Source organism: Macaca nemestrina, chromosome 10, assembly GCF_043159975.1.
Source record: "Macaca nemestrina isolate mMacNem1 chromosome 10, mMacNem.hap1, whole genome shotgun sequence".
Classification (NCBI taxonomy): Eukaryota; Metazoa; Chordata; class Mammalia; order Primates; family Cercopithecidae; genus Macaca; species Macaca nemestrina.
Genome location: NC_092134.1, coordinates 132,804,128 through 132,828,898, shown reverse-complemented (window position 1 = coordinate 132,828,898; position 24,771 = coordinate 132,804,128). Strand labels below are relative to the sequence as shown.

The 24,771-nt window shown below is 35.6% G+C and overlaps 1 protein-coding gene across 6 annotated transcripts in view; it reads left to right on the top strand.

The window, feature by feature from the left end:
- Positions 1 to 24,771, top strand: part of LOC105499896 (ovostatin-like) — a 163,849-nt gene that overhangs the window by 132,743 nt on the left and 6,335 nt on the right. For all 6 annotated transcript variants that reach the window (XM_071072231.1, XM_071072228.1, XM_011772756.3 and 3 more), the window contains 13 exons: positions 2,873 to 3,049; positions 3,242 to 3,323; positions 5,987 to 6,143; positions 7,936 to 8,010; positions 8,343 to 8,508; positions 8,708 to 8,931; positions 10,306 to 10,521; positions 12,795 to 12,919; positions 13,554 to 13,644; positions 14,147 to 14,215; positions 14,429 to 14,531; positions 16,245 to 21,196; positions 21,899 to 21,966. In XM_071072231.1, the coding sequence (XP_070928332.1) occupies positions 2,873 to 3,049; positions 3,242 to 3,323; positions 5,987 to 6,143; positions 7,936 to 8,010; positions 8,343 to 8,508; positions 8,708 to 8,931; positions 10,306 to 10,521; positions 12,795 to 12,919; positions 13,554 to 13,644; positions 14,147 to 14,215; positions 14,429 to 14,531; positions 16,245 to 16,312 (1,553 nt within the window). In that variant the 3' untranslated portion in view covers positions 16,313 to 21,196; positions 21,899 to 21,966. The remainder of the gene's footprint in view (positions 1 to 2,872; positions 3,050 to 3,241; positions 3,324 to 5,986; positions 6,144 to 7,935; positions 8,011 to 8,342; positions 8,509 to 8,707; positions 8,932 to 10,305; positions 10,522 to 12,794; positions 12,920 to 13,553; positions 13,645 to 14,146; positions 14,216 to 14,428; positions 14,532 to 16,244; positions 21,197 to 21,898; positions 21,967 to 24,771) is intronic.

The following is a 24,771-nucleotide window of genomic DNA, read 5'->3' as shown; positions in this document are numbered from 1 at the left end:
CTATTTCTGCCATGGTTCTATTTTGTCATCTGTTTTAGACTGCATTTCTAGCCTAAGAATTTTATAATTGAGGTTGGTATATATGACTAAGTTGTTATATATGACACACTCACTTTCCTTTCTTAAAGGCCATTTCATCTGACACATAAAAATTTACTCCCATCATTAGCATTTCTGGCTCATGTCTCATTTAAGGCTACCTCAGTAAGGAAAAACTTTATGTTTTCTCACAAACCAGTGATTTTTAGAGTACAGTGTGCTGAACTGGTTAACATCGATATTTCACTTCTTTTGCCCTGAAATTACAACACTCAGGTAGGAGCAAACAGCATTCCACACAAAGGCAGTGGTCCCTGTGGGACAATGACCAAAGCTGGGCAAAGTGTCCTACTCGTAACTTACAGGCCCTGTAAACCTAGAACCCCAGTAACGCGCCAACAACTGGAAAAGCTTAAGGGTAATAAGAATAACTGTAAGACGTGTTTAGATATAGAAACATAAAATGTATGCCAAAATTAAATAGAATATATTCCTGTCATTGTTCCCATGTTAAAAAGGGCAAATTGCTTTCTTGCTCATTCCAGATTTCAAAGATAGTTACCTCCATGATTTATTTCTATCTTTTCAAAAAACAATTCTGGACTGTTTAGCCCCTACCTTCTAGTCATCACCTATATACGGCCCAGATTAAAGACTTAGGAGGAACATCTAAAGAATACTGTACAGTAGAAGGAATTCTGCACTCTATGTGGCATTATGGTTATATCTTGCATTGTTGCAGTAGAAGAAGTATAGACCAGAAAAATACTAACAGGGAGGGGAAGAACACTCAGCTTATATCCAGAACATCTTCCAGTATCAAAACCAAAGAAGACCTGCACTTACTTGAGCTTTTGGCTTTGAGCAAGTAAGTCTCATTACCAAAATGATATCCAACAAATACAAGTCACAGAAGCTACACCATTATATCCAGCACCATCATTCTAAACCCTTCTTATTTTTAGGCTCTCTTAATAGCAAATGGCTCAGTTTCCATCTATTTAGTGAGCCGTTGAATTCAATTAGCTAGTTAGTGTTTTGTTGAGGATTTTTGGGGTTTATATGCATCAGGGATCTTGGTCTGTAGTTTTCTTTTCTTGTAATGTCCTTGTCTGGCTTTGGTATCAGGGTAATACTAGACTTGTAACATGAATTTGGAAGTATTACTTCCACTTTGATTTCTTGGAAGAGTCTGGTAAGAACTGATGTTAGTTCTTTAAATATTTGGGAGAATTCATCAGGGAAGCCATCCAGTCTGGGACTTTTATTTGATGGGAGACCTGTGATATTGATTAAATCTCCTTACTCACTATTAGTCTTCTCAGACTGTTTATTTATGATTCGGTCTTAGCAGGTTATGTGTGTGCATGAATGTATTTACTTCTAGATTATCAGTTTACTGGCATATAATGCTTCATAGTAGTTTTATATGATCCTTTGTATCCCTGTGGTATAAGTTCTAATATCTCATCCTTCATTTATGGTCCTGTTTATTTGAGTCTTCGCTCTTTTTATCTTAGGTAATGGTTTGTCGATTTCATTTATGTTTTCAACAAACTAGTTTCATTGATTGTTTTTCTAGTCTCTACTTCATTTATTCCTGTTCTAATCTTTGTTATTCCCTTTCTTTTGCTACCTTTGGGCTTAGTTTGTTCTTTTTCTGATTCCTTAAAATGTAACATTAGATCATTTATTTGTGATCTTTCTTCTTTTATGATATAGCAGTTTATGAATATACATTTACCTCTCCAAACTGCTTCTGCTGTATCCCATAAGATTTAGTATGTTGTGTTTCCATTTTCTTTTGTCTCAAGGTATTTTTTTATTTCCCTTTTGATTTCTTCCTTGACCCAGTGGGTATTCAGGCATGTGTTCAATTTCTACATATTTGTGAATTTTTGTCCTGTTATTTATTTCTAGTTTCATGCCCTTGTGATTCAAAAAGATTCCTGATATGATTTCAGTCTTCGGACTGTAGAAGTTCTTTACAGTGGCAAAGCATAGTGGATAAGAGAACTGACTTTCCCAGAAGGCTGCCTTGGGTTTGAATCCCATTTTTACCACTTGCTGTGTCACTTTGGGAAAATTGCTGAACCTCTCTGTGTCTCATTTCTTCATCCCTTACCTAAAGATAATAGTATTACTTATTTCATAGGATTGTTATAAAAATTAAATGAGTTAAGATGCTTAGACATCTCGAGACATGTAGTAAATGCTACACAACTATTAGATATTGGTAGAAAGTGTGTAGGGAAGTGTCCAAGTCCAGGCACTCTGAAGCACTATTTTGTATGCTGAATTCCTGACTCTGCTGTGTCTTTTCCGGATGATGCTGGGAAAATTTTCAGCCTCTGTGTGCCTCAATTTCATTATAAATGAAAAACATAATGCCCATTCGTGTTATTATTATAAGCATTGAATGAATGAGCATGAGCAGAGTGTTCAGAACAGCATCTGATAAATGGCAAGCATTTTACAAAGGTTTATTTTGGGCCCAAATCCTGTTGTTTTTGAAATGATGATTGATCTGGAGTTTTCTACTTCACCCTGGGAGCTCTCCAGAAATTTTGATTCCCACAAACTTGGGTTCTTCTGCTCTTGGCTGTGCTGCTTTGGATAACATATCTCCACCATGGTTCTGAAAACAAGGCCCTGAGTTGTCTTGCTAATTCTATAGTGTGGGTCCAACAAATGGAAGAGAAAATAAGATCCAGATAATAGTTAAAATAATTATTTCCGGTATCTATGACATAGAGATGTTGAATACAAACTAATATTCTTCATCTTATCAATTTTTACAAAGTCCTTCATATTGACTTGATTGATTTTTCAGGAGACATTCTCGGTTCTGCCATGCAAAACTTACAGAATCTTCTCCACCTGCCTTTTGGTTGTGGAGAGCAGAATATGGCCCTATTCACTCCCAATATTTACATCTTGGACTATCTGAGTCAGACTCAACAACTGACCGAAGAGATCAAATCCAAGATTATTGGATACCTGACCACAGGTAAAGCATTTGGAAGCCTTATTTTGCTTCTCTCAGTTAAATCCCTGAATCCCGGCTATTTTGCTTGTTAAGTACGTGAATGTATTTGTCTGTATGTAGACATCCATTAATAACTAACACAAATATTCAACTTATCCAACTTTTCTTCTGGATCATCCATTTTAATTTGAAAAATATCTCTTCCTGTTTCAGGTTATCAGAGACAGCTGTCTTATAAACACTTCGATGGATCATATAGTACCTTTGGACATAAAGATGAACATGGACACACATGGTTTGAAGTTTTGTTATTTACATCAGTTTAACTAGATGTTTCTAATTACTTCTAATCTACTTATTTTTTTCAAGTGATTTTTGAGAATTTTATAAAAACTATGGATCTTCCCCCACAAACTATAAATATACAAACTTCCACACACATATACACATTCTTTTAATAGGATTCCTGGGCTCTTGGGTTAAAGACTTATGGTATTTCTATCTTTTACTTACAAAAAAATTATACATGATACATAAGCAAATTACTAGACAAAGTAACTCAATAGAGCAGGATAAAAGGTATGAAACTACAATTATTATAGAAGCAAATTATTCCATTGAAACAATAATATCCCAACCTAACCTAAAGATAGTCTCAAGATTGTTTATGATAACTGATAGTGCCGCTCAGAAATTGTGCTGTGTAATTATGAATCCTCCTAATGAGACTTTAAAAACCTATATTGGAGCAGAATCCTGGTTGCGACAAATGGGGAAATAAGCACTAAAACCAAAATAATTTAAGCAAAGATTGCATTATTACTGTAATGCCTAAAAGACAGGGTGATTAATGAGATGCAAGTTAAATTTTAAAATTTATTCCCTATATTATTAACTTTTATTTACAAATACATATTCACCCCTAGCTGCTATGTCCTGGGAACAGTAATACATCCTTGAGGTACAAAAAGACAGATGCTCGCTATAATAATCATTATTGTTTCTTTTCTAATTGAGGGTAGTAAATCTCCATAATTACCCAGTGAGGCAGATAGCATCATGACACCCATTTTACATATAAAGAAACAGAAACACAATGTATTATTTTGCTAGGTACCATAAAAAAGCACCACAGACTAGATGGCGTAAACAACAGAAATTTGTCTTCTTATGATTCCGGGAGCCAGAAGTCCATGACTCAGGTGTTAATAACGTTAACATTTTTTTGAACCTGTCTTCTGGGCTTGGACATGGCTGTCTTCTCCCCGTCTTCTCATGGTCTTATCTCAGTGCATATCTGTGTCCAAATTTCCTCTTCTTATGAGGACACCAGTCATATTGTCGTATTGGATTAGAGTCTACTCAAATGACATCATTTTAACTTACCTCTTTGAAGACCCTATCTTTAAAAACAAGTCAAATTCTCCGGTACTGAGGTATAGGGGTTCAGCATTTGAATTTGAATGAGGAGGCAACACAATTCTGCCCACAACCCACCGAGAGGTTAAATAATTTGTGCAAGTTCACATTGCCAATATTGTGGCAGAACTTGAATGTCTGTTCCAGAATGTGAACCTTCACTCACTACATTATTTTGCCTCTTGATAGTATATGACCCTTGACTCTGAGAAGTGTGGAGTATAGTGGGAAAAGGCAACTAAGAAAAAAAATTAAAACACAACGTGATAAAAGCTGTAATAAAAATATGCACATGATCCTATGGAAGTATATAGGCATGGCAACTTTTCCAGCAATTGTGTGATGACGTGTTTGGACCAAATGCAATGCATATTACACACATGGATGAATCCGACCGTGTTTACCTGTTAGGAATGCCAGTCTACAAGGGAGAAGTTAACTAAGTATAAACTACAGCTCGTTTTGGATGAGCCATTTAAACCCTGTACACCTCAGGTTATCATGAAATGATAATAAGGCACACATGCCTCATCTTGGCCTCTTAAGATATTTTTCTAGTTACAACATCCTATAATTTCCCAATAAGCTCTTAGGTGTTAAGAGGGGACAAGTGCAGGAATTCTAGTTTTGCTTGGGGTAGAGATAAAAGAATCTGGGAAGATGTTATAGAGAAGGTGACTCTTCATTGAGGGCATGAATGATGAATTCAGAGAAGGAGGAAGAGAGGATTTAAGTCAAATGGATGGAGACTTGATTTAAGTTATTAACCAGCAACATATAAATTATTACCAAATCAGTAATATGCAAATTAAGCAAATCAGTAATATGCAAATTAATAAAAATATTATTCTTATCTGAGCAACTCATAAATAATCTCCATTAATGTTTTGGCAATATTTTCCTTCAGTCTTTTTCTCCTATGCTTTATAAACATAATTGAGATTATCCTGTATGAGAGGTTAGTCTTCCTTTCTTGAAACCTAACATTATTTGTAATAACTTTGCCATGTCATTAGAATAAGTTAAATCATCCCTTAAGCCAAAGAGATGGGTGGGTGGACACGTTCGGCTAGAATTTGAGAAAGAAATTTTCAGGATGTGAAACTAAAAACATAATTGAAGCAAGTTACACTTTTTTTCTTTCTTTTTCTTTCTTTCTTTTTTTTTTTTTTTTTTGAGATGGAGTCTCGCTCTGTTGCCCGGGCTGGAATGCAGTGGTATGATTTCGGCTCACTGCAACCTCTGCCTCCCAGGTTCAACCGACTCTCCTGCCTCAGCCTCCCAAGTAACTGAAACTACAGGTGCCCACGACCACACCCGGCTAATTTTCATACTTTTAGTGGAGAGGGGGTTTCACCATATTGGCCAACCTGGTCTCGAACTCCTGACCTTGTGATCCACCCGCCTCGGCCTCCCAAAGTGCTGGGATCCCAAGCGTGAGCCACCATGCCTGGCCAGAAGCAAGTCACATATTTTAATGAGAATTCACCTGCCTCTCAATGGTTGTTATAATATGCACTGTATATCTTTTTTTTCCAGGCTCACTGCATTTGTTTACAAGTCATTTGCACAGGCTAAACGTTACATTTATATCGATGACAAAGTTCAATCCCAAACGCTTATTTGGCTCTTAAATATTCAGAAACCAGATGGCTGCTTCCTAAATTTTGGCAAAGTCTTCAACAATGCTTTGAAGGTACTGATGAGATTCTACCTTACAGTTTTCTATTCTTTCATTATAATTGTTTAGTGAATCCCAAAGTACACTGAAGAAATTGGTAAAAATTGTTGAACAGGAATTTCTACTAGCATAAACTAATTATCATGAAAACCAATAAAACGTTTCTTTATAGCAAATGGAACATTTTCTTTCCTTCAGTCAGGTTAAAAACTCTAGAAGATTCTAACAGTAACTGTGGTGACTGGGGGCAGGGTGCAAGAGCAGGATTATTAGTAAAAGTGTAAACAAAGAAGTAACAGAACCTGGATAATTCTTAATAGCTTAGTGCTTTATCATTTAAGAAATTCTTTATCAATATTGTTTTATTATTAGAATTAAATTTGTTTTGCTCTTACTTGCTAATATCCCTGAGATAAGTGTTCATAATGAATATGCCTTTTATTTCTAAGTGTTTTAAAACTTATGTTTTCTTCATAATTATCATAGTAGTATTTATTTATTGAAAGTAGCTCGGAGATTTCATATAAGATATTGACCAAAATATTATTCATATGTCAACAATTCAGAAATAATCACCATTAATGTTTTGGCAATATTTTCCTTCAGTCTTTTTACTTATGCTTTATAAATATAATTGAGATTATCCTGCATGGATTTTTAGTCTTCCCTTTTTGAAACCTAACATTATTTATAATAACTCTGCCATGTCATTAGAATAACTTAAAAACATAAAATTAATAGCTCTCTATACATCATCATATGAATAAACCAAAATCTTTCTTGAGGTTTCAGTAATGCTTAATAAACTCAAAATAATGTTTTGTTAACATTCTTATATGTAAATAGGCCCCTAGTTCATTATTGAATTAGGATAGCTATCTAAAAGTGTAATTTTTTAAGGTTCTGATAAAACGTTACCAGATTGACTTTTAGTAAAATTGTGCCAATTTTGATTCTTTTTACATGTAGAGTATCTAACTCATAGCACTACTGCTGACTCTGAGTAATATAAGTATGCAAACAAAAATCTTTGAAAATATAAAAGAAAAAAGATGGTGCTTAATGTCTATTTTTGTTTATAGGTCAATTGGTTCAAAAGTCAAATATTTTTCATATGATTATTTTTAGTTTATTTTTTCTTATTTGTAACTGTCTTTTAATCTTTTGGAGCTAGTTTGATTTTCTTTATAGCTAATATTATTGACCTACTAGAATTTATTCAGTATGTTGTGTAATTTATATGTAATTTACTTCTATATTCCAAATAGTTCACCACTTATCATGACACCTCTTGTTAATTAATGCTTTCTGTTTCTACCGATTTTTGAGGCTAACTTTGTTACATTGTTTTCTATACTTGATATGATTTCTTTCTGCTCTATTGATTGATCTACTGATTATACTACTATAAAATATTTCTATTTTATACTATACTCTTTTAATCGTAGTAATATCATGGCATGCATTCTTTTCATGATACTTTTTATATTATTTCTAGGGTAAATATGAGGGTGAGAATTAAATTAGAACTTTGCAGAACATTCTCTCCCTCCTTTGATTCTAAATGCCTTCTGAGGCCCGTAAGTTATTTTGACAAGTGATATTCCTATTTATATAAAATGTTCATGTGTTTGTTCTCTATTTCCTACTTTTTATAAACAGTATCTTTTGAGGACATGAAAAACTTCACCTCCCAAAAATATAGGAAAAGAAAACAAACAAACTGAGTTTTCAAATATATTAGATTTAGAAATACCCTTCCTCTGAATTCCATGAGACTGACATGTTACCCCTATGTTTCATTCAGGGAAAAGAAGATAATGAAATCTCTCTAACTGCATATGTTATCGGTGCTCTGCTTGAAGCTGACCACCCGGTCTCGGTATGTAGTCCACTGGTGATCCCACCAACTTGCTTCTTATGAACTTAGAACATTTTATGCCAACAATATAGTAATAGGAAGTAGAACTATATGTTTGTAGCTACCACATATGCTGAATAATACTGAATCAATATTCTTCTGAATCGTCAAATTACACTGTGCAGATGGAACTATGTAGAAATTAAAATGAGTATGTTGTATTTGCCCTTTGAACATTTCAGCACAAACAAAATTCATTCCTAATTTTTTTCCAGCAATGATCATATCTACATCTGTGTTTTTGTATGTGTTTTTGTGTGCACATTTGATTTTTTTTTTTTTATTCTTTGCAGTTTATGGCTATTCAAAAGGGTCTCCAGTGCTTAGAGACTGTATCTAGGGAAAGAGCTATGACTACTTATGAGCAGGCTCTCCTAGCCTACACTTACAGTTTAGTAGGCTATGAAGACAAAAGGGAATTTTTCTTCAATGAGCTGAACAAAAAAGCAAAAAGAGTAGGTGAGTGTTTTTGACCCTTCCTGGAGTAACATGCTGGATAAGTAGAATGATTGGCAGTGGGATAATTATCATCCCCTCATGTTTCTTTATTACCAGTTGTAAGGTTTGCACTCCCTCAAATACCACCCATTTGACCACACACAGTTATATGCCATGCTTTGACACAGACACTGTTGAATTCCTTTCACTTTTTGGTCAGGTGGCTCCGTGTACTGGGAACTGGAAGAGAGGTTTTCTATGGAAGGATCGTCATCTTTGTACTACCCTCAGGCTTCCTCCGCAGATATAGAGATGACCTGTTATGGGCTATTGGCTCTTCTTTTCAAGCCACAGCTGACTTCAGAAGAACTGTCCTATGCATCTCAGATTGTACATTGGGTGGCAAAGCAGCAAAATTCCCGTGGAGGTTTCTTCTCCACAAAGGTAACTCTATATCTTTGTAAAATTTCTATGCACAAGAAAATTGAGCACTTGCTTTGCGTTGGTGGTATTGGTCTTTAAATTTATATATTACATTTATGCAATTAAATGTAATTGTTGTCACTATTGAACTTGCTATCATTTTTCAATTTGCTGTCTTTCATGTTTTTTACAGATGTAGCATTTTATCTAGTAATAATCTCTAAATACTTATTCAAATATGCTTTACTTTAATTTTTAAAATAAAAACTTAAGTACTAACCTACTAAATGTTCTATATAAAATTAGCTATGATTTTATCAGAAAAGGTGTTCTCAATTTGCATTATCATCAGCAGTGTGTACCTTTCATTATATAATTTCAAAATCATTTCTCTTGATCTGATACAATAAAATTAGTAATACATTCTGTATAAAAATAAATCTCCCTGGTTTCTACTTAGATAGAATATGCTTTCATTTTTTTAAAGTTCTCTTTTATTTCATATATTATAAATTTCCTGGTCATATCATTTGTATATTTCCTAATAGGGATATTAATCTTTTCCTTGATTATATGTAAGACTTCTGAATATAGTAAAGATATTAACCTTACTAATGCATGTAACATCCTTGTCAACTTTCTGTTTTTCTTCCAATTTTTATCATGCTTTAAAATACACATTCTTTTCTTTTCATTTTCACTGAATATAATTATTCTACTGAAGATTCTCACTTTAAAACTAAGAATAGTACTCAACACAAAAAATTATATAAATATATTATCAGACTTTTCTGTAATATGAATTAATTCATCGTATTTCTATTATGATTCATTTTATAGGATATATTTTGATTTTATAGGATATAATTTTATGGGATGTAATTTTATAGGATGTATTTTGATAGAGTTACAGTAGAGACCTAACTTTAAATGGCCAGCCAGTTCTCTCGATGTCATTTATGTAATAATTAATTGTCTCAATGATTTGAAATGCTACTGTTATTGAAATATAAAGTCATATATATTTTGTCATCTTTTTAGTCTTTTTGTTTTTTCCATTGATATTTTGGCCTCGTTGTATGCTTTGATGTTTGGTAAAACAAAACCTGATTTGATAGGCATTTAAAAAAAATTTTCTCGGCATTTTCTTACATTTTTATTCTATTAAACAATGTTTTGTTTGTGTTAAAGATTTGAACAGAAATGTTGCCACAAACCGCATTTGTCTGTTTAAATTATACAGCACCCAAGACAGTATAGTTCACAAAACAAAGTAAAATGCATGGAAAAAGATGTAATCGCATTTTAAATTATTTTTAAATAAATCACAGCTGTATTTGACTGATTGCTAAATCCCATGGTATGCTTTAATACAATTTGCCATTCTTCTTTTAGGATACCATTGTGGCTCTCCAAGCTCTGACGCTATTCCAGAGGCTCACTTTCTCTAAGAATAGACAAAATTCAGTGCAAATTTTCTCTGACCAAGGATTCAATACAGCCTTCCAAGTGAATGATAAGAACCGTTTGTTGCTACAACAAATTCCATTGCCAACAACTAAGGGAAAGTATATGGTGGAAGTGAATGGCAATGGCTGTGTTTATGTGCAGGTAATTTTGGGCTTTTTTACCCCCCAACTTATCAAAACTTATAATCTAAGTGAAACTAGGGAGAATAGTATAACGAACGAATAACTAGATTTAATAGTTTGTTCACATTTGGTCATTTTTGCTTCACATTGTTTTGCTGAATTCTAAAGTAAATTAGAGTTATCATGCCACTCCTAAATATGATATATATGGATCTCCAAAAAATAAATAAGGACATGCAATTATGTAACTGCAATGCCATTATCAGAGCGACCACACATTAACAATAGCTTGGCCAGGTACAGTGGCTCACACCTGTAATCCCAGCACTTTGGGAGGCCAAGGCAGGCGGATCACTTGAGGTCAGGAGTTCGAGACCAGCCTGGACAGCATGGTGAAACCCCATTTCTACTAAACATACAAAAAATTAGCCAGGAGTGGTTGTGTGTGCCCGTAATCCCAGCTACTCGGGAGGCTGAGGCAGGAGAATTAATTGCTTGAACCCAGGAGACAGAGGTTGCAATGGGCCAAGAACATGCCACTGCACTCCAACCTGGGCAACAGAGTGAGACTCCATTTCAAAAAATAAATAAATAAATAAATAAATAAATAACAATAGTTTGTATTATGATATAATTTAATTATCAAACCTCTATCCCCAAATATACTTTATGGTTGTTTTTCAAATCAGGATTCACTCAAAGACCATACTTTGCGGCTGTTTGTTATGCTTCTTAAGTCTCTTTTAACCTAACAGATCTATCAAGTTTTTTGTATTTTTTGTGACATTAATTTGTTCAAGAGATCAGGCCAGTTGTGGTGTAGAATTTCCCTAATTCTGAATTTACCAGCTTGTTTTCTTCTGCTGTCATTTAATTTGTTGTCTCATTCTGTGCCTTCTGTAACTAAAAGTTGGATCTATATTTATATTGTATCACATCCAGAGGCACATCATTATTAGTGATGTGAAGTTTGATCACTGGATTAAAGGTGGTGATAGCCATACTTCCCCAATAATGTTGCTGCTTTTTTCTTCTTTGCACCAACAATTAACATTCAAAATATTACATTGGGATTGTAAAGATGTTGAGTTCATCATCAATTTTTACCTAAAAGTCTTTTTTTTTTTTTTTTTTTTTTTGAGACGGAGTCTCGCTCTGTCGCCCAGGCTGGAGTGCAGTGGCCGGATCTCAGCTCACTGCAAGCTCCGCCTCCCGGGTTCGGGCCATTCTTCTGTCTCAGCCTCCTGAGTAGCTGGGACTACAGGTGCCTGCCACCTCGCCTGGCTAGTTTTTTGTATTTTTTAGTAGAGACGGGGTTTCACCGTGTTAGCCAGGATGGTCTCGATCTCCTGACCTAGTGATCCGCCCGTCTCGGCCTCCCAAAGTGCTGGGATTACAGGCTTGAGCCACCGTGCCCGGCCCTAAAAGTCTTAACACGCATTGATGATCTTTACCTGATCAACCATTTCATTAAGAACTACAAAGTGGTGATTTTCTAATTCTATCACACCTTCTACCTTTATTAGCTGGCATTGCCATACTGTATAGTCCAATATACCAGAGTATACTCAATATGTCAAATGTTTCTGGACAGTTGGCAGTAGTTCCCCTCTTTGACCATTACATATGACTTTGAAATTAATAATGTGTATATATGACTTTGTACTTGGACAGGTATATCTTCTGGAAATATTTCTTGAAGTGGGATTATTAGGTCAAGTTGAGTCTTTAACCAAGCCTCTTACCAAGTCGTTTTATCTTGGATTTAGATTCTACAATTTCTCTTATAATTTATTCATTGTATTCATGGTATTTACCTTGATTCCTGAAGTTCTGACATTATAGTAATTTTATCAGTTGCTTAAGGCTGAAATCAGATCATTTTAATTATTATCCAAAACACAGCATAGATATAGTCTAACTCTGCTACTCAGTAGCTGTATGAGTTTGGACAAGTTACTCATCTTTCTGTCCCCCATTTCCCTCATCTATAAAATGGAGGTTAAAAATAGCATCCACCTCAAAGGATTGTTGGAAACATTAAAATAATTATTATATAAAAAAGCTTTTAAAAGTAAGTACAGAGTATATGTTCAATAAATGTTAGCTAAAGTTACTAGTGTTACTAGTGTATTGTATAGAATTAGTGTTACTAGTATATTGTATATAATTGTATAGAAAAAAAGAAGCAGAGAGGTAAAAATTAACTTTAAGTTGAAATGTTAATGTGGAGGTAATGAATTTAAAATTAATCCTTTAGTTAATCAACAACATATTCTATGTTTCTCCAAGTCAACTCTGAGATATAACATCCTGCTCCCTAAGAAGTCATCTGGATTTTCCCTTTCTGTGAATACAGCCAATGCTTTCTGCAGAGGATTATTTGATGCAAAATTTGACCTTGTTGTTTCAGCCAGGTAACAACTCTTTTTTTTTTTTTTTTTTTTTTTTGGTAAACATAGATATCCCTCTACCTCTAATTCAGGTAGCCTAGTGTCTTTCTCTGCCTCCAAGTGAAACCACATTCCAATTATTGTATGTGAAAGACTGGCCTATCTTTATCCTCTTGGAAAATATATTTCATCTTGTTTAAATTGTCTAAATTTTATGAGATTATGGTAGGTGCAAAAATAAATCTGACTTCGAAAAAATATGGACCAGGAGGAAGTTGTAAGGGAAAAAATTCTATAAATTCCTCCTCAAGAGGTACATTTTCTTAGTTTCTAGTTTGTAAATCAACACATTGCAAACTCTTACTTTTGAAACATAAAATTCTAAAACGAGGTTATCAGACCTAGGTTCAATTCTCTGGGTCCACTTAGGAATGAATTAAGATGCATGTTGTGTCATTTCGGAGCACCACTAACTTCAGTTTATTATTAAATTATTCCAGTCTCAGAACAATAAACTCTATAAAGGGGATGATAAAATAAACTTTTTTTTTTTGCATGAAAATACATTTTATTTTTTGTTTTCCTAAATATTTTTGTTTTCCTAAATAATGATCAAAGTTTATCTGAATTTTAAATTTTGTACTTTTTTAAAAAAAAGTTATTATGGAAAGCGCAACTCTTCCAACATGGCAATCATTGATGTGAAGATGCTTTCAGGATTTGTACCAGATAGATCATCAGTTAAGAAGGTAAAGACTTAAATGCTGTTAATTGAAATAACTTCAGAATAGATACAATGTGTTGAGCCCTGTGCTATACTATACATTGGCCACAAGTTTATTTAAAAAAGGAATACATTTTCTATTCTTAAGGAGTAAAATTTGAATCTTATGTGTATCTTAAAGTAAAACATTGAGGTTCTCAAACTAATTTATATTCTTACATTGTCAAAACAGTGTATCACTAAAAAACAGGTAAATGAGTTAGTGTTTAGTTATTATTATATTCATTCTATTATTCTATTTATTTAAAATTAGAAACTAATATATACAGATAAATGTTTCAAAAATGTTGAATGAGTAAATCTCAAAGATAAATATTTGTTGTTGAAGCTTTATAGAAACATGGCAAGTATTTATAAAGATGCAGAAAAACCTCCAAGTTGAAAGCAAATATTTTATCTTTGGATCACTAGATGTTTGTAATCCTAGTTCCCTGAATTTTCAGCACACTTTTCTTCCTTATTTTTAGCTTCAGGAAGATGGCAAAGTACAACGAGTAGAAATCAAAACCACTCATGTCTTTTTCTACCTGGAGAATGTGAGTTTACTGTCATAACTTAGTTTGTGTGTTGATGTATATGCTTGAGTCACAATGTGGTTTTACTTTTGTCTTTGTTTTTTTATGTTTAAAAAAGTTTCCTAAGAGCAAAAGTATCGAAACCGTATTGCTAAAATAATTCTGAATATTTGAAATGGAGAGAAGTTAAGGGAATACATTTCAATATGCATAACAATATTGATTTATTCTCAGGTTACTCAAAAAGAAATTCAATTCTCATTCTCCATCAAACAAGATGCACTCGTATCCAACATCAAGCCAGCATCTGTTCAGCTCTATGATTATTATGAAACTGGTAAGAACCGTATTTAGTTACTGCGGTTTTTGTCATTAAGTAATTGCAGTTCTGGCCGTTACATTCAAGGCGAAAACCACGATTGCTTTTGCACCAACCTAAATAGTTAAACCAATTTTCATTTTCCCTACTGCTGTTACAGTTCTTATGTTTGAAATCTTCTTCCCTTATTTGGTGTTTTGTAACTGTTCATACTGCCTAATACAAAAAGCATCAGAATTTCAAGAGCAAAATTTGAGGGTTTTTTCTACCTAAATGGACAAAACTGGCCTGATTTTTCTTAACCAGTCTTCTCACTAAGATGTTCACTTAAATTATTGGAAAATAAATGTGAAGCAGGCTATCTAGCTGAATATAGATTCAGGCAAAATAAAGTTAATGGCTATGAAGGTTGGCATAGTTTATGCATTAGTGTGAATTACAGGATACAGAAATTACGTGTTTATTTGAAGAGAGAAAGAGACATATACTATTAGCGATGATAAAGATATGTTCATAAAAATATTCTTAGAAAACATATTTTTAAAGTCACAACCATTTATTATTCCTTGCAATTCTATGGATCAGCCAAGCTGATTGGTACACGGTGACTGGTTTGGACTGGTTCAGCTTTTCCCTCTTTGAATTGCACCTGTAATTCACCTGGTGAGTTGGCCAGCTGGATATTCTAGGAGCCCTCATTCATATGTCTAGCATTGGACTGGCTCTTGATTGGCGGCTGACTGACTGCCAGCTGAATCAGCTTATTCTTGCCTCTCATCCTTCAACAGGCTAGTCTGGGCATCTGTTTATCTAGTTAGCTACCATCTCTCTATTCATGTATTGCTTAGCACAGTGAAATTTTTAAATAAAAAATTTATAATCAGAGCCAACTTGGTCAGATAATTTTGGGTTTCTGGATTTTGTTTTGTTTTGTTTTGTTTTCAACCAAGTTCTTATGGTGTTATTAATGTTTTAACCAAGGCTCAGGAAAGGCAGATTCTTACTGATAACACCAAACAAGTAAGTAGCAGAATACAATCTCTAAATGAGGTCTTTTGTTTTGAAATTGAAGCTTATCTGAACACTGTGCTTTTGCAAGGTAAAAATTATGTCTATGAACACATGAAAACATAGGTCTAATAACTTTACCAATTAAAGAATTAAAATGACAAGTTAATTATTTTCAAGTCAGATTACCTCAGCCAATAAATGACTCACAGACTTTTTGAGAAAACAAAAACCTGTTTTATACATGCTATCTGGATAAATATTTCATCCAAAAAAGGGAGTGAATCAATAGTGATACAAACTATTAAGTGTTAAGTGTAAGTCAACAGTGGTTTACAAACTTTGAGTACCTACACATTTGGTAAGCACATCTTTACTTCTTTACAAAAACCTGGTTGAACTAAGTCTTCACTGTCCCTCCAGCTCTTGTGGTAAAATAGACACTTTATTCTAGAAGAGAAAACCCTAACCTCTGTTAGGTTTCAATATGTATCATATACAAAACATCATACCTGAAACACTTAAGAATGATCATATGGGTATGCATGCAGTGTGATGTAAATCAGAAGAATAAAAATACAGTATATTTGGAAGCTGTTAAGCAAAGAAACTGTTATAGTAGCACAGATTTAGGGGAATTTATTTCTAAACAGATAAGAAATAAAGATGCTTTCTTCTTGAACAATGCTATAAAACTTTCTAATAACAATTACTGTCTTTCAGATGAATTTGCACTTGCAGAATACAGCACACCATGTGGTCAGATGTCCCTTGAAACCTCCTCATTCTAGGATAAGGAAAATGAGATGGAAAAGAAGATACTTTGTAACTGAGATATCTATCAAGTTTGTTCCTGGAAGCTTTAAGCCTGCACTTCCCAAAAGCTTCAACCAGCAGAGACCAGGGCCAGTAGACAAACGCTCTCACCTCTGCTCTTAGTCAAGAACTGTGGGAGGCGTTCCAAATGCTTCTCATGAAGTCCCCTTGAAATCCATCTCCCAGATTTTCAGGAAGCAGACTCCACAACAAATCCTTAAATTAGCCTTTGTCCTTTTTTGACACAGTCTTCCTGCTCTCTCACTCATGTTTCCTGGGCTCCCCAGTGAAATGAATTATCTGCATCCAAGCCCTTACCTCAAATTCTACTTTCAGGGCAACCCAAGCAGAGAAAGCCTATCCCATCAATCACTGAATAACTATAGAAAACACTTCGTTAGATAAGGAGTATTCTAAGGTATTGATACTTTAGTTCTGGTATGTGTTTCTGAATAATTTCTCTGGGAAGTGTGGAAAAGTAAGCCTTCATGTTATTGAAACGTAAATATGTTTATTTTCCTTGGCAACTATTGTTGAGTAAAACCTGACCAGAATCCATGGTTTTTTTTGTTTGTTTTTTGTTTTTTTGTTTTTTTAAAAAAGAACCTATGTATTTTTAACTTCCATTTTAAAACTGAATTTTCTTTCTCCAGATAAGCTTAGGATGAAACAAACACCCCCATCTCCTCTCTAACCCAATCACTTAGAGCATCATTTCTGAAGATATATTTGTAAAGTTTTCTTGGCTATAAAATATTATATACTTGATTTAATTATAAGATCAAATATTCATTAGTATGTTATTATTAAACACATATATTTTAGAAAATTATTTTTATACATGTACCTAAAGCATTTACTTGTAACTGTCAAGATAAAAGAATAAATTTATGTTGTTTTGAGCCACAAAGTATGAGATAATTTGTTACTGCAGCAATAGAAAATGAATGCACTATCTCATAAATATCTCTAACATAACGAACTTAAACATTTCAAATGTCATTTGTCATTCCTAACTGCTCCCCAATGCAATCAGTCTCGCTTTATACCTGGTCACCCAGTCATCTCAGTAATGATATTTCACATCCACACAGATCTATGGTACAGGTGCAAGACCTGTGTATTTTGCTTATTTCTCCCTGGCTCACAGACTTTACATCCATCAGTAATACCTATCATTTATACCTCCAAAATCTATGTTCTAAAAGAGAGGTTTAAAAAAATTTTTTTTCATTTGCTTAGATCTCTTCTTCTATAGCTTTCCATGGTACATCAGATAACAATGAATGTTTTACCATAGTTTACAAGGTATTAAATGAAAATGCCCCTGCTTATCTGTCAAATATGATTTTATTCCCCTTTCCCACTTCAATCAAATATTATTTTATTCCCCTTTCCCACTTCAATCACAGTGACTTCTTTCAGCTCTGGCTGTATTCAAGTATCCAAACCATACAATATCTAGAACAGGCAAAACTATGGAGACGGTAAAAAGATCAATGGTTGCCAGGGGTTGCAGGGAGGGAAAGATAATTAGGTGAAACACAGGAAGTTTTTAGGACAGTGAAACTATGCTGCATGGCACTATATATAATGTATATTGGATACATATCATTATACATTTGCCAAAACTCATAGAATGTACAACACCAAGAGTGAACCCTAATGTGAACTATGGTCTTCAGTGATAATGATGTATTAAGTAACTTCATCGATTGTTAACAAATGGATCACTCTGGTGCAGAATATTGATAGTGAGGGAACCTGTCCATATGGGAACAGAGGGTGCACATGAGAGCTCTCTCACTTTCTGCTCAATTTTTCTATGAAACTAAAACTACTCTGAAAAAATAAAGTATACTAAAAAAGATATTAAGGGTATCTTCATTATTGCTGCAATAATGGCGATTTTAAAACCCAACCCCAAACTCAGTGGCTTCCAACAAGAAATATTTATTTCTCCCTCTCATTGATCTGTGGATCAGATGTGGCTACGTTGGGCTTATTTGGGCTTGGCTAACCTTGTGCCCAGAATGACGACTGGTTTTAAGTCTGATCCATGTGCCTGTTAACCTATGACAAGTAGCTACTACAAAGGTCCTGAGTACACAGCCTTGACTTGTTCTGTGTAAGAGGCGGGTAGATATGTTGGTCATTGTGTGGTGGGCATGCATACCATAGGGGAATGCTTATTAAATAAATAAATAAATCTTAAACAATTTTTTTTGTTGTTGTTATGAAGAGTGCCTATAGCTCCCAAATTCAATTTCTAAAAATTGTGCCCTCCCAAACATTTATTCTTTGGTCAGCTTTTTAATGTATTTTTTCCCTTAATCCTCATTGGCATCACCACTGACCTTTCCATGATTTTTCAATAAAATAAAAGAAGGGGTGATTCCAAAGAGTAAAACCATGTTATAGAAAAATTTACTACAAAAAATTATGATATGATTCATTATATGATTGAATATATTTCCAAACATTGATATGCTATTTCATCCTGTCTGGCATAGCTGTTGACAGCTATACCATTGGCAATCTCCATTTGTCAGTTAAACAGAAAAGCATCCATTATTGCAGGGTGTAAGGACAAATAAATATTTTAAATAGTTTTAATTCTCTCTGTGGAAAATAAAGGAAGAGACCAATCCTCCCTCCCTTTCTTTAGTTTCCTTAGAAAACTTGTTACTTTAAGTCTTTTCTCCTCTTTGCAATGTAACCAAACCTTTCTGAATGCTGGGTAGGATTCGTCAGCATTATGAAGAATGTGGGAGTCATTTCTTTGAAACGTCAACATCAAAGGAGATAGCATCCCTATCTGCAATTTCTGCAGGAGGGTAGGAGGCCAGCTTCGATGGGCACCTTGCTCCAAGTTAAACTACCTCTTATCATGAAGATAAGAAGAGTTTATTTTTTATTTAGAATAAATCCCATTAACTAACACACAAGGTCACTCCTAAGACCAAGTGAATCTAGGACAAATTATGTGTGATAAATGGTGCAGTCAAGTCCCCTTACTTCAAGGCTAGTTAGTGCTTAAGAACATATATGTAATGGGCTGCATCAGCTCAGCCATACAAAAGGCTGAGGTTCCTTTCTGTCTTTGCAAACTCTTACCAGATTGGCTGTGATGCACTCACGTTCTGGCTTAATGATTATTCTATAATTAAAGTGCTTTCCTTCTCCAATACCTTTATGGAGAGGACTTCTGGGTTGGGAGATTTTACTTTCATTATATTTCCCCAACAAGGCACACCTGTAGAAATGAAGATGTCACACTTAGCTTTTCAAGGTTACCTCTGGGTGTAAAAGAGAAAAAACTTAGAAAAAGTAAGCTAACTAGGGAAAAGAAATTGAACAAATGGAGAAATGTGCCTCAGACTAGAATAGAAATAAAGCATATATTGGTCCGAAAGTCCAAAAATAAAGAGAAGCACATTTCAAACTCCTATTTTTTTAATTGAACATAGATAAGAAAATTAAACAGAAAATTAAAGAAATACAGCCTAAATGAGGAAGAATTCCCAAAACAAAATTGCGCTGTGTTTTCTTCTTATTCTTGGAAAATTATTCTTCTTATTCTTGGAAAATTATTCTTACCATAATTTCTCTTACCAATCATATTCTTACTAACAGTTTTAATTTTACCAACACATATTTTGATTCTGAAGATTTGGAAAAGATCTAAACTAGTTTTAAAGGAAAAGCTAAAATTTTTTCAAAAATAAAGACCCATTAAGATTGTGATTGAATTAACTACATATTTTAGTCTCAGTCCAGATCTAATCAAGTAAAAACTTGACCTTCTGGGAGGCAACTTAGAGCCACAAAGAGGCACACAGCGATACATTTTTAAGCGCTGATCATTTCCAATAAGCAGGGTTACTCTATTTTGCTCAAATCTCATAATAATTTTTTTATTTTCCAAAAACATTTCATTGAATTTTCCTTTGAACATGCCCTTCAGGAGGTACATTTCTCATAGAGAGATGCTTTTTCCAGCACTGTCCCATTTGCTTTCATTAACATTTACCGTTTTAACTTTTTCAACATGCTTCTATCCTGCTTGGAAAAAAAACAGGAAATCATTATCTAAAGAAAAAGGAGGGGAAAGATAAGGATGAGCTTGTCTCTGTTTTTATTTTGAGAGCTTTCTACTTCTATTTCACTCCGAGACCTAAATATTTTGTGCCATTTTCTCTCTCTCTCTTAGTTTATAGGCGACAATCTCTCCCTCCCTCTCAAACTCTCCGTACTACGTTCTCCATGCCACCCCCTGGGCCATAATTTTTTTTTTTTTTTTTTTTTGAGGCGGAGTCTCGCTCTGTTGCCCAGGCTGGAGTGCAGTGATCTCGGCTCACTGCAAGCTCCGCCTCCCGGGTTCACGCCATTCTCCTGCGTCAGCCTCCGGAGTAGCTGGGACTACAGGCGCCGCCACCGCTCCCGGCTAATTTTTTGTACTTTTAGTAGAGACGGGGTTTCACCGTGTTAGCCAGGATGGTCTCGATCTCCTGACCTCGTGATCCGCCTGCCTCGGCCTCCCAGAGTGCTGGGATTACAGGCGGAGCCACGGCGCCCAGTCGGCCCCCTGTGCCATAACTTTAATCCATGAAGCAGGAGTATCACTGCATGTTGAATAAGAGGAATACTTTTTGGTGAAATATGCTTTCCTAAAAAGTTCCAGTTTTCAGCAAATTTTTCTATATCATCAGGTAAACCTGCCATTTGTGATGAATTTCTCAAAATGTTTTTACAAAATATAAAATGAAAGAAGACATGAAAATGCTATTGGAAATGCTGGCAAATGGTGAAAAAGAAATGGGAGGAAAAAAACGATATTTCTCAGGTCACTTCACCGGGTTAGTCTTTCTCTAAAAGGGATTTTACAAAACAATTGGGATGGAGAAAAGGGGTAGAGATGGGATACGAGTGGCAACACGTTTTATTCTTGAGTTTCTGTACTTGCTATTTCTGGTTCCTAGCCTCTACCAACTGAATTTTTGTGCATGTATCTTCTTTTTTATGTGTGTGTTCCTGTACACATGGGGCACGGGGGCCTGTGCTAATCTCAAATGTCACTAATACTGAGTCAGGAAAAACAGATGCCTGCCATTGTCCCTACCAGGGTTGATTTGTCTGAAGGACCAAATTTAAAGCCAGGTAATCAGGAGTTGGAAAAGAGTTTCTTGGTTTCTGAGAGTGACCAGGATGGATTGTGTGAGTTGAGAACAGAGAGGATACTAAGGAAAACTTGCCACCGTGATAGAAAAGAAGTAAGGCACAGCAACTGGTGAGTCAGAGCCATCTCCCACAAAGGGACGCCCCTATATTGCAGCAGAATGGGCTCCTTGAAAGAATTGCTCCCAACTTGGTAATCTTAGGAAGTAAAAGCTAGTGGTTCCAAATACCTGAAATTTCCCTAAGTTCTTATCTGGAGAGTACACAAACAAGAAAATTTTACAGTGATATAAAATGGACAATGAAGTCATACAATTTTGGAATTTAATTAACATTAAATTAAATATAATTGAATGATGGGTGTTATTTATATTTTAATTAAGGTACTCTTAAGAAGAAGAAAAGATTTCTCAAAATGTTGCACGAAGTAATGCAAGAAGTGAAGAGCTGTGTGAGTACTATTTTTTCACAATTTGGCTCCATAATCACTGAATAACTCTTTCTCCAATACCTTGATTTATTTCTTTGCAATGCTAATTTGACTTAACAAGGAGCTGTGGCCCTCGGTTGGGATTGGCAGTGAAACTTGTAAGCCCACAGACTTCACCCTATCCAGGTTTGTTTCCTTTAAGAAAGGGCATAGGGTGAGAACCCTGCTCTGATGGGTGGGGTCGCCGGCTCGCTGGGTCTCCGGGTCTCTCAGGTTGCATGGGTCCTCTCTGCAGGCCACCGGCTCTCTGAGGAGCCTTTCCTGAGAAGGCAGGCCTGGGTCCACAGCCGTGGCCTCTATTGCCTGGGAAGCCACAGTGCAATCCACATTAGTAAAGATGGCCTCCAAGGGGATGGCCACGTGGTGGAGGCCTGCGGCACGGTCGCCCGGTCTCCAGGGGGAGATCTTCTGGCTTCCTCTTTCCATTCCGTGTGCAGAGTTAGTACCCACCCGGGGACCTGCTGTTAGTTACCCCCTCCCTCCCTACTTGAAAACAAAAGAAAAAAGAGAAAAGAAGAAAAAGAGAAAAGAAAAGAAATAAAGTACACAGTTCAGGTAAAAACAACCTTTTCAGAAGAGCCTAGCAAAGGTCTCCCAGGATGACATTCTGATCTCCCCAGGTCAGGCAGCACCTGGGACACGTGGTCATGATGGATGAGGCTGAGTTGTCTCAGACCTTCTCAGCTCAGGACAGCCGGCAGGTCACGGCCCCTTAAGGTTTTCTGCTTTCTTGGTCACATTGCCTCCCGACTTTCATCCCAGGTACATGCTGCTAGCCCTCATTCTCCTGTGTCTAAGCCTTATAAACCAAAAATAAAATTCTAAGCCCCTCTTCCGCAACACCACCACCAGCAGCCATCTGCAGGGACCCCTACTTTCGGCCAAGGGCATTCCAAAGTTAACCTGAAAAACTAGTTCAGGCTGTGATGGGGAAGGGGGGTCCGACATGCCTCATTATTCTCTCCTCCCTTTTGGAATTCAGGCACAGCTGACCGGCATTAACATTAAAACAGATCATAAGGCTGACAAAACAGACTCTTTGTAGCAATAAGATACAAAATTTTAGTATAGCATCAAATGACAGATAGAAGGCCCTGAAAGAAATTGAAGTAGTTTACCCCACATTATGTTTCTTTGCTGTGTCTTGAAATAGTCCTGCAAAGCTGTCTCTTGGAGGAGAAATCTACATTCTGAAGAGAATCCTCCTCCTCTTCTGGGCCTTTTTCCTGATCCAGGAGAGTGTCAGCTCTGATAGGAAACATTTACAATCTATTCTTTCTGTTATTTTTTTTTCTTTTTCCAATTAGGAGCCTATAATACTTTGAAATATATTTGCTCCTCAACCCTGTTTCCAAGCATACAATTCCTAAAATCCTGAGAATCTACAAAGTGATGTTTTTGTGTGTGCTAGTGAGTTGACTGGTGGCTGGCAGCTCCTAGTTCGCTTCAGGGCTGGTCACCAGAAAGACCAAAGTGGGATTAGAGGCTTGGGACTTTCAGCCCCTCCAAACTGTGGAGGGTTGAAGGTTAGGCTGATCACCAATGGCCAGTGATTTAATCAATCATTTCTACGTAATGGAGCTTCCATAAAAACCCAACGGAGTGGCATTGGGAGGGCTTCCAGATAGCCGAACACTGTCTGTCAAGCTGGTTCACCCGGAGAGGGTATGGAAGCTCCGTGCCCCTTCCCCACACCTTGCCCTGTGCATCTTTTCATCTGTATCTTTTGTAATATTCTTTAAGGTACCTTCAATATACCTTGACATGTTTTTCTGAGTTCTATGAGCCAATAGACATGTTTTCCTGAGTTTTATGAGCCAATAGACATGTTTTCCTGAGTTTTATGAGCCATTCTAGTAAATTAATTAGACCCAAGGAGGGGGTCACGGGAACCCACAGTATATAGCCAGTAGGTCAGAAGCACAGGCCACAACCTGGGGCTTATGATTGGCATAGAAAGGAGGCAGTCTTATGGGACTGAGTCCTCACCTTGTGGGTCTCACACTCTCTCCAGGTAGACAGTGATGGAACTGAATTGAATTGGAGGACACCTAGCTGGTGTCCACTGCATGACTGATTGCTTGCTTGGTGTATGAGGAATATCCCCCACTCCCACTCCCTCACACACACATTTGATCACAGAAGTCTATGGGTTTTGTGGGGTGAGAGCAGAAGAAAAATGGTTATGTTTCTTCCGCTCAGAAAATCCTACTGTGTTTTTTTTCTAATAATTGTTAGGTCGGTTTTCACAGAGTTCAGAAGAATTTATTTAAAACAAAAAGTAAAGTTAACCACATCTCAACATACCATTTCCCATTGCTTCCTACCCCATCTCATCAAACGCACGTTTTAAATATTTATATTTACTCACTCTGCTCTGCTTCCCAGACATACACCATGTACTAAGATATAGACTTTGGAATACTTTTTCTACCTCTTTCCATCAACCAATATGTAGATTTTGCTTTTGGTTATAAACCAATATAATAATTTTCCTTACTGTATATTTCTTATATTTAAAAAATTCTTAGTTATAACTTATATTGCACATCAACAAACTTCTTACACTATTTAAGCTTAAGTATATGTATTACATATGTGCATACATACTTAAAATTTGAAGACATATATGTTCACTGCCCGTCCTGTTTTACCCTATTTTTTCTATCTAGAGGTTTTTTATGGCTTATTTATAATTTGGCTAGAGTCCTTCTTTTTTTTTTTTTTTTTTTTTTTTTTGAGACAGAGTCTCACTCTGTCGCCCAG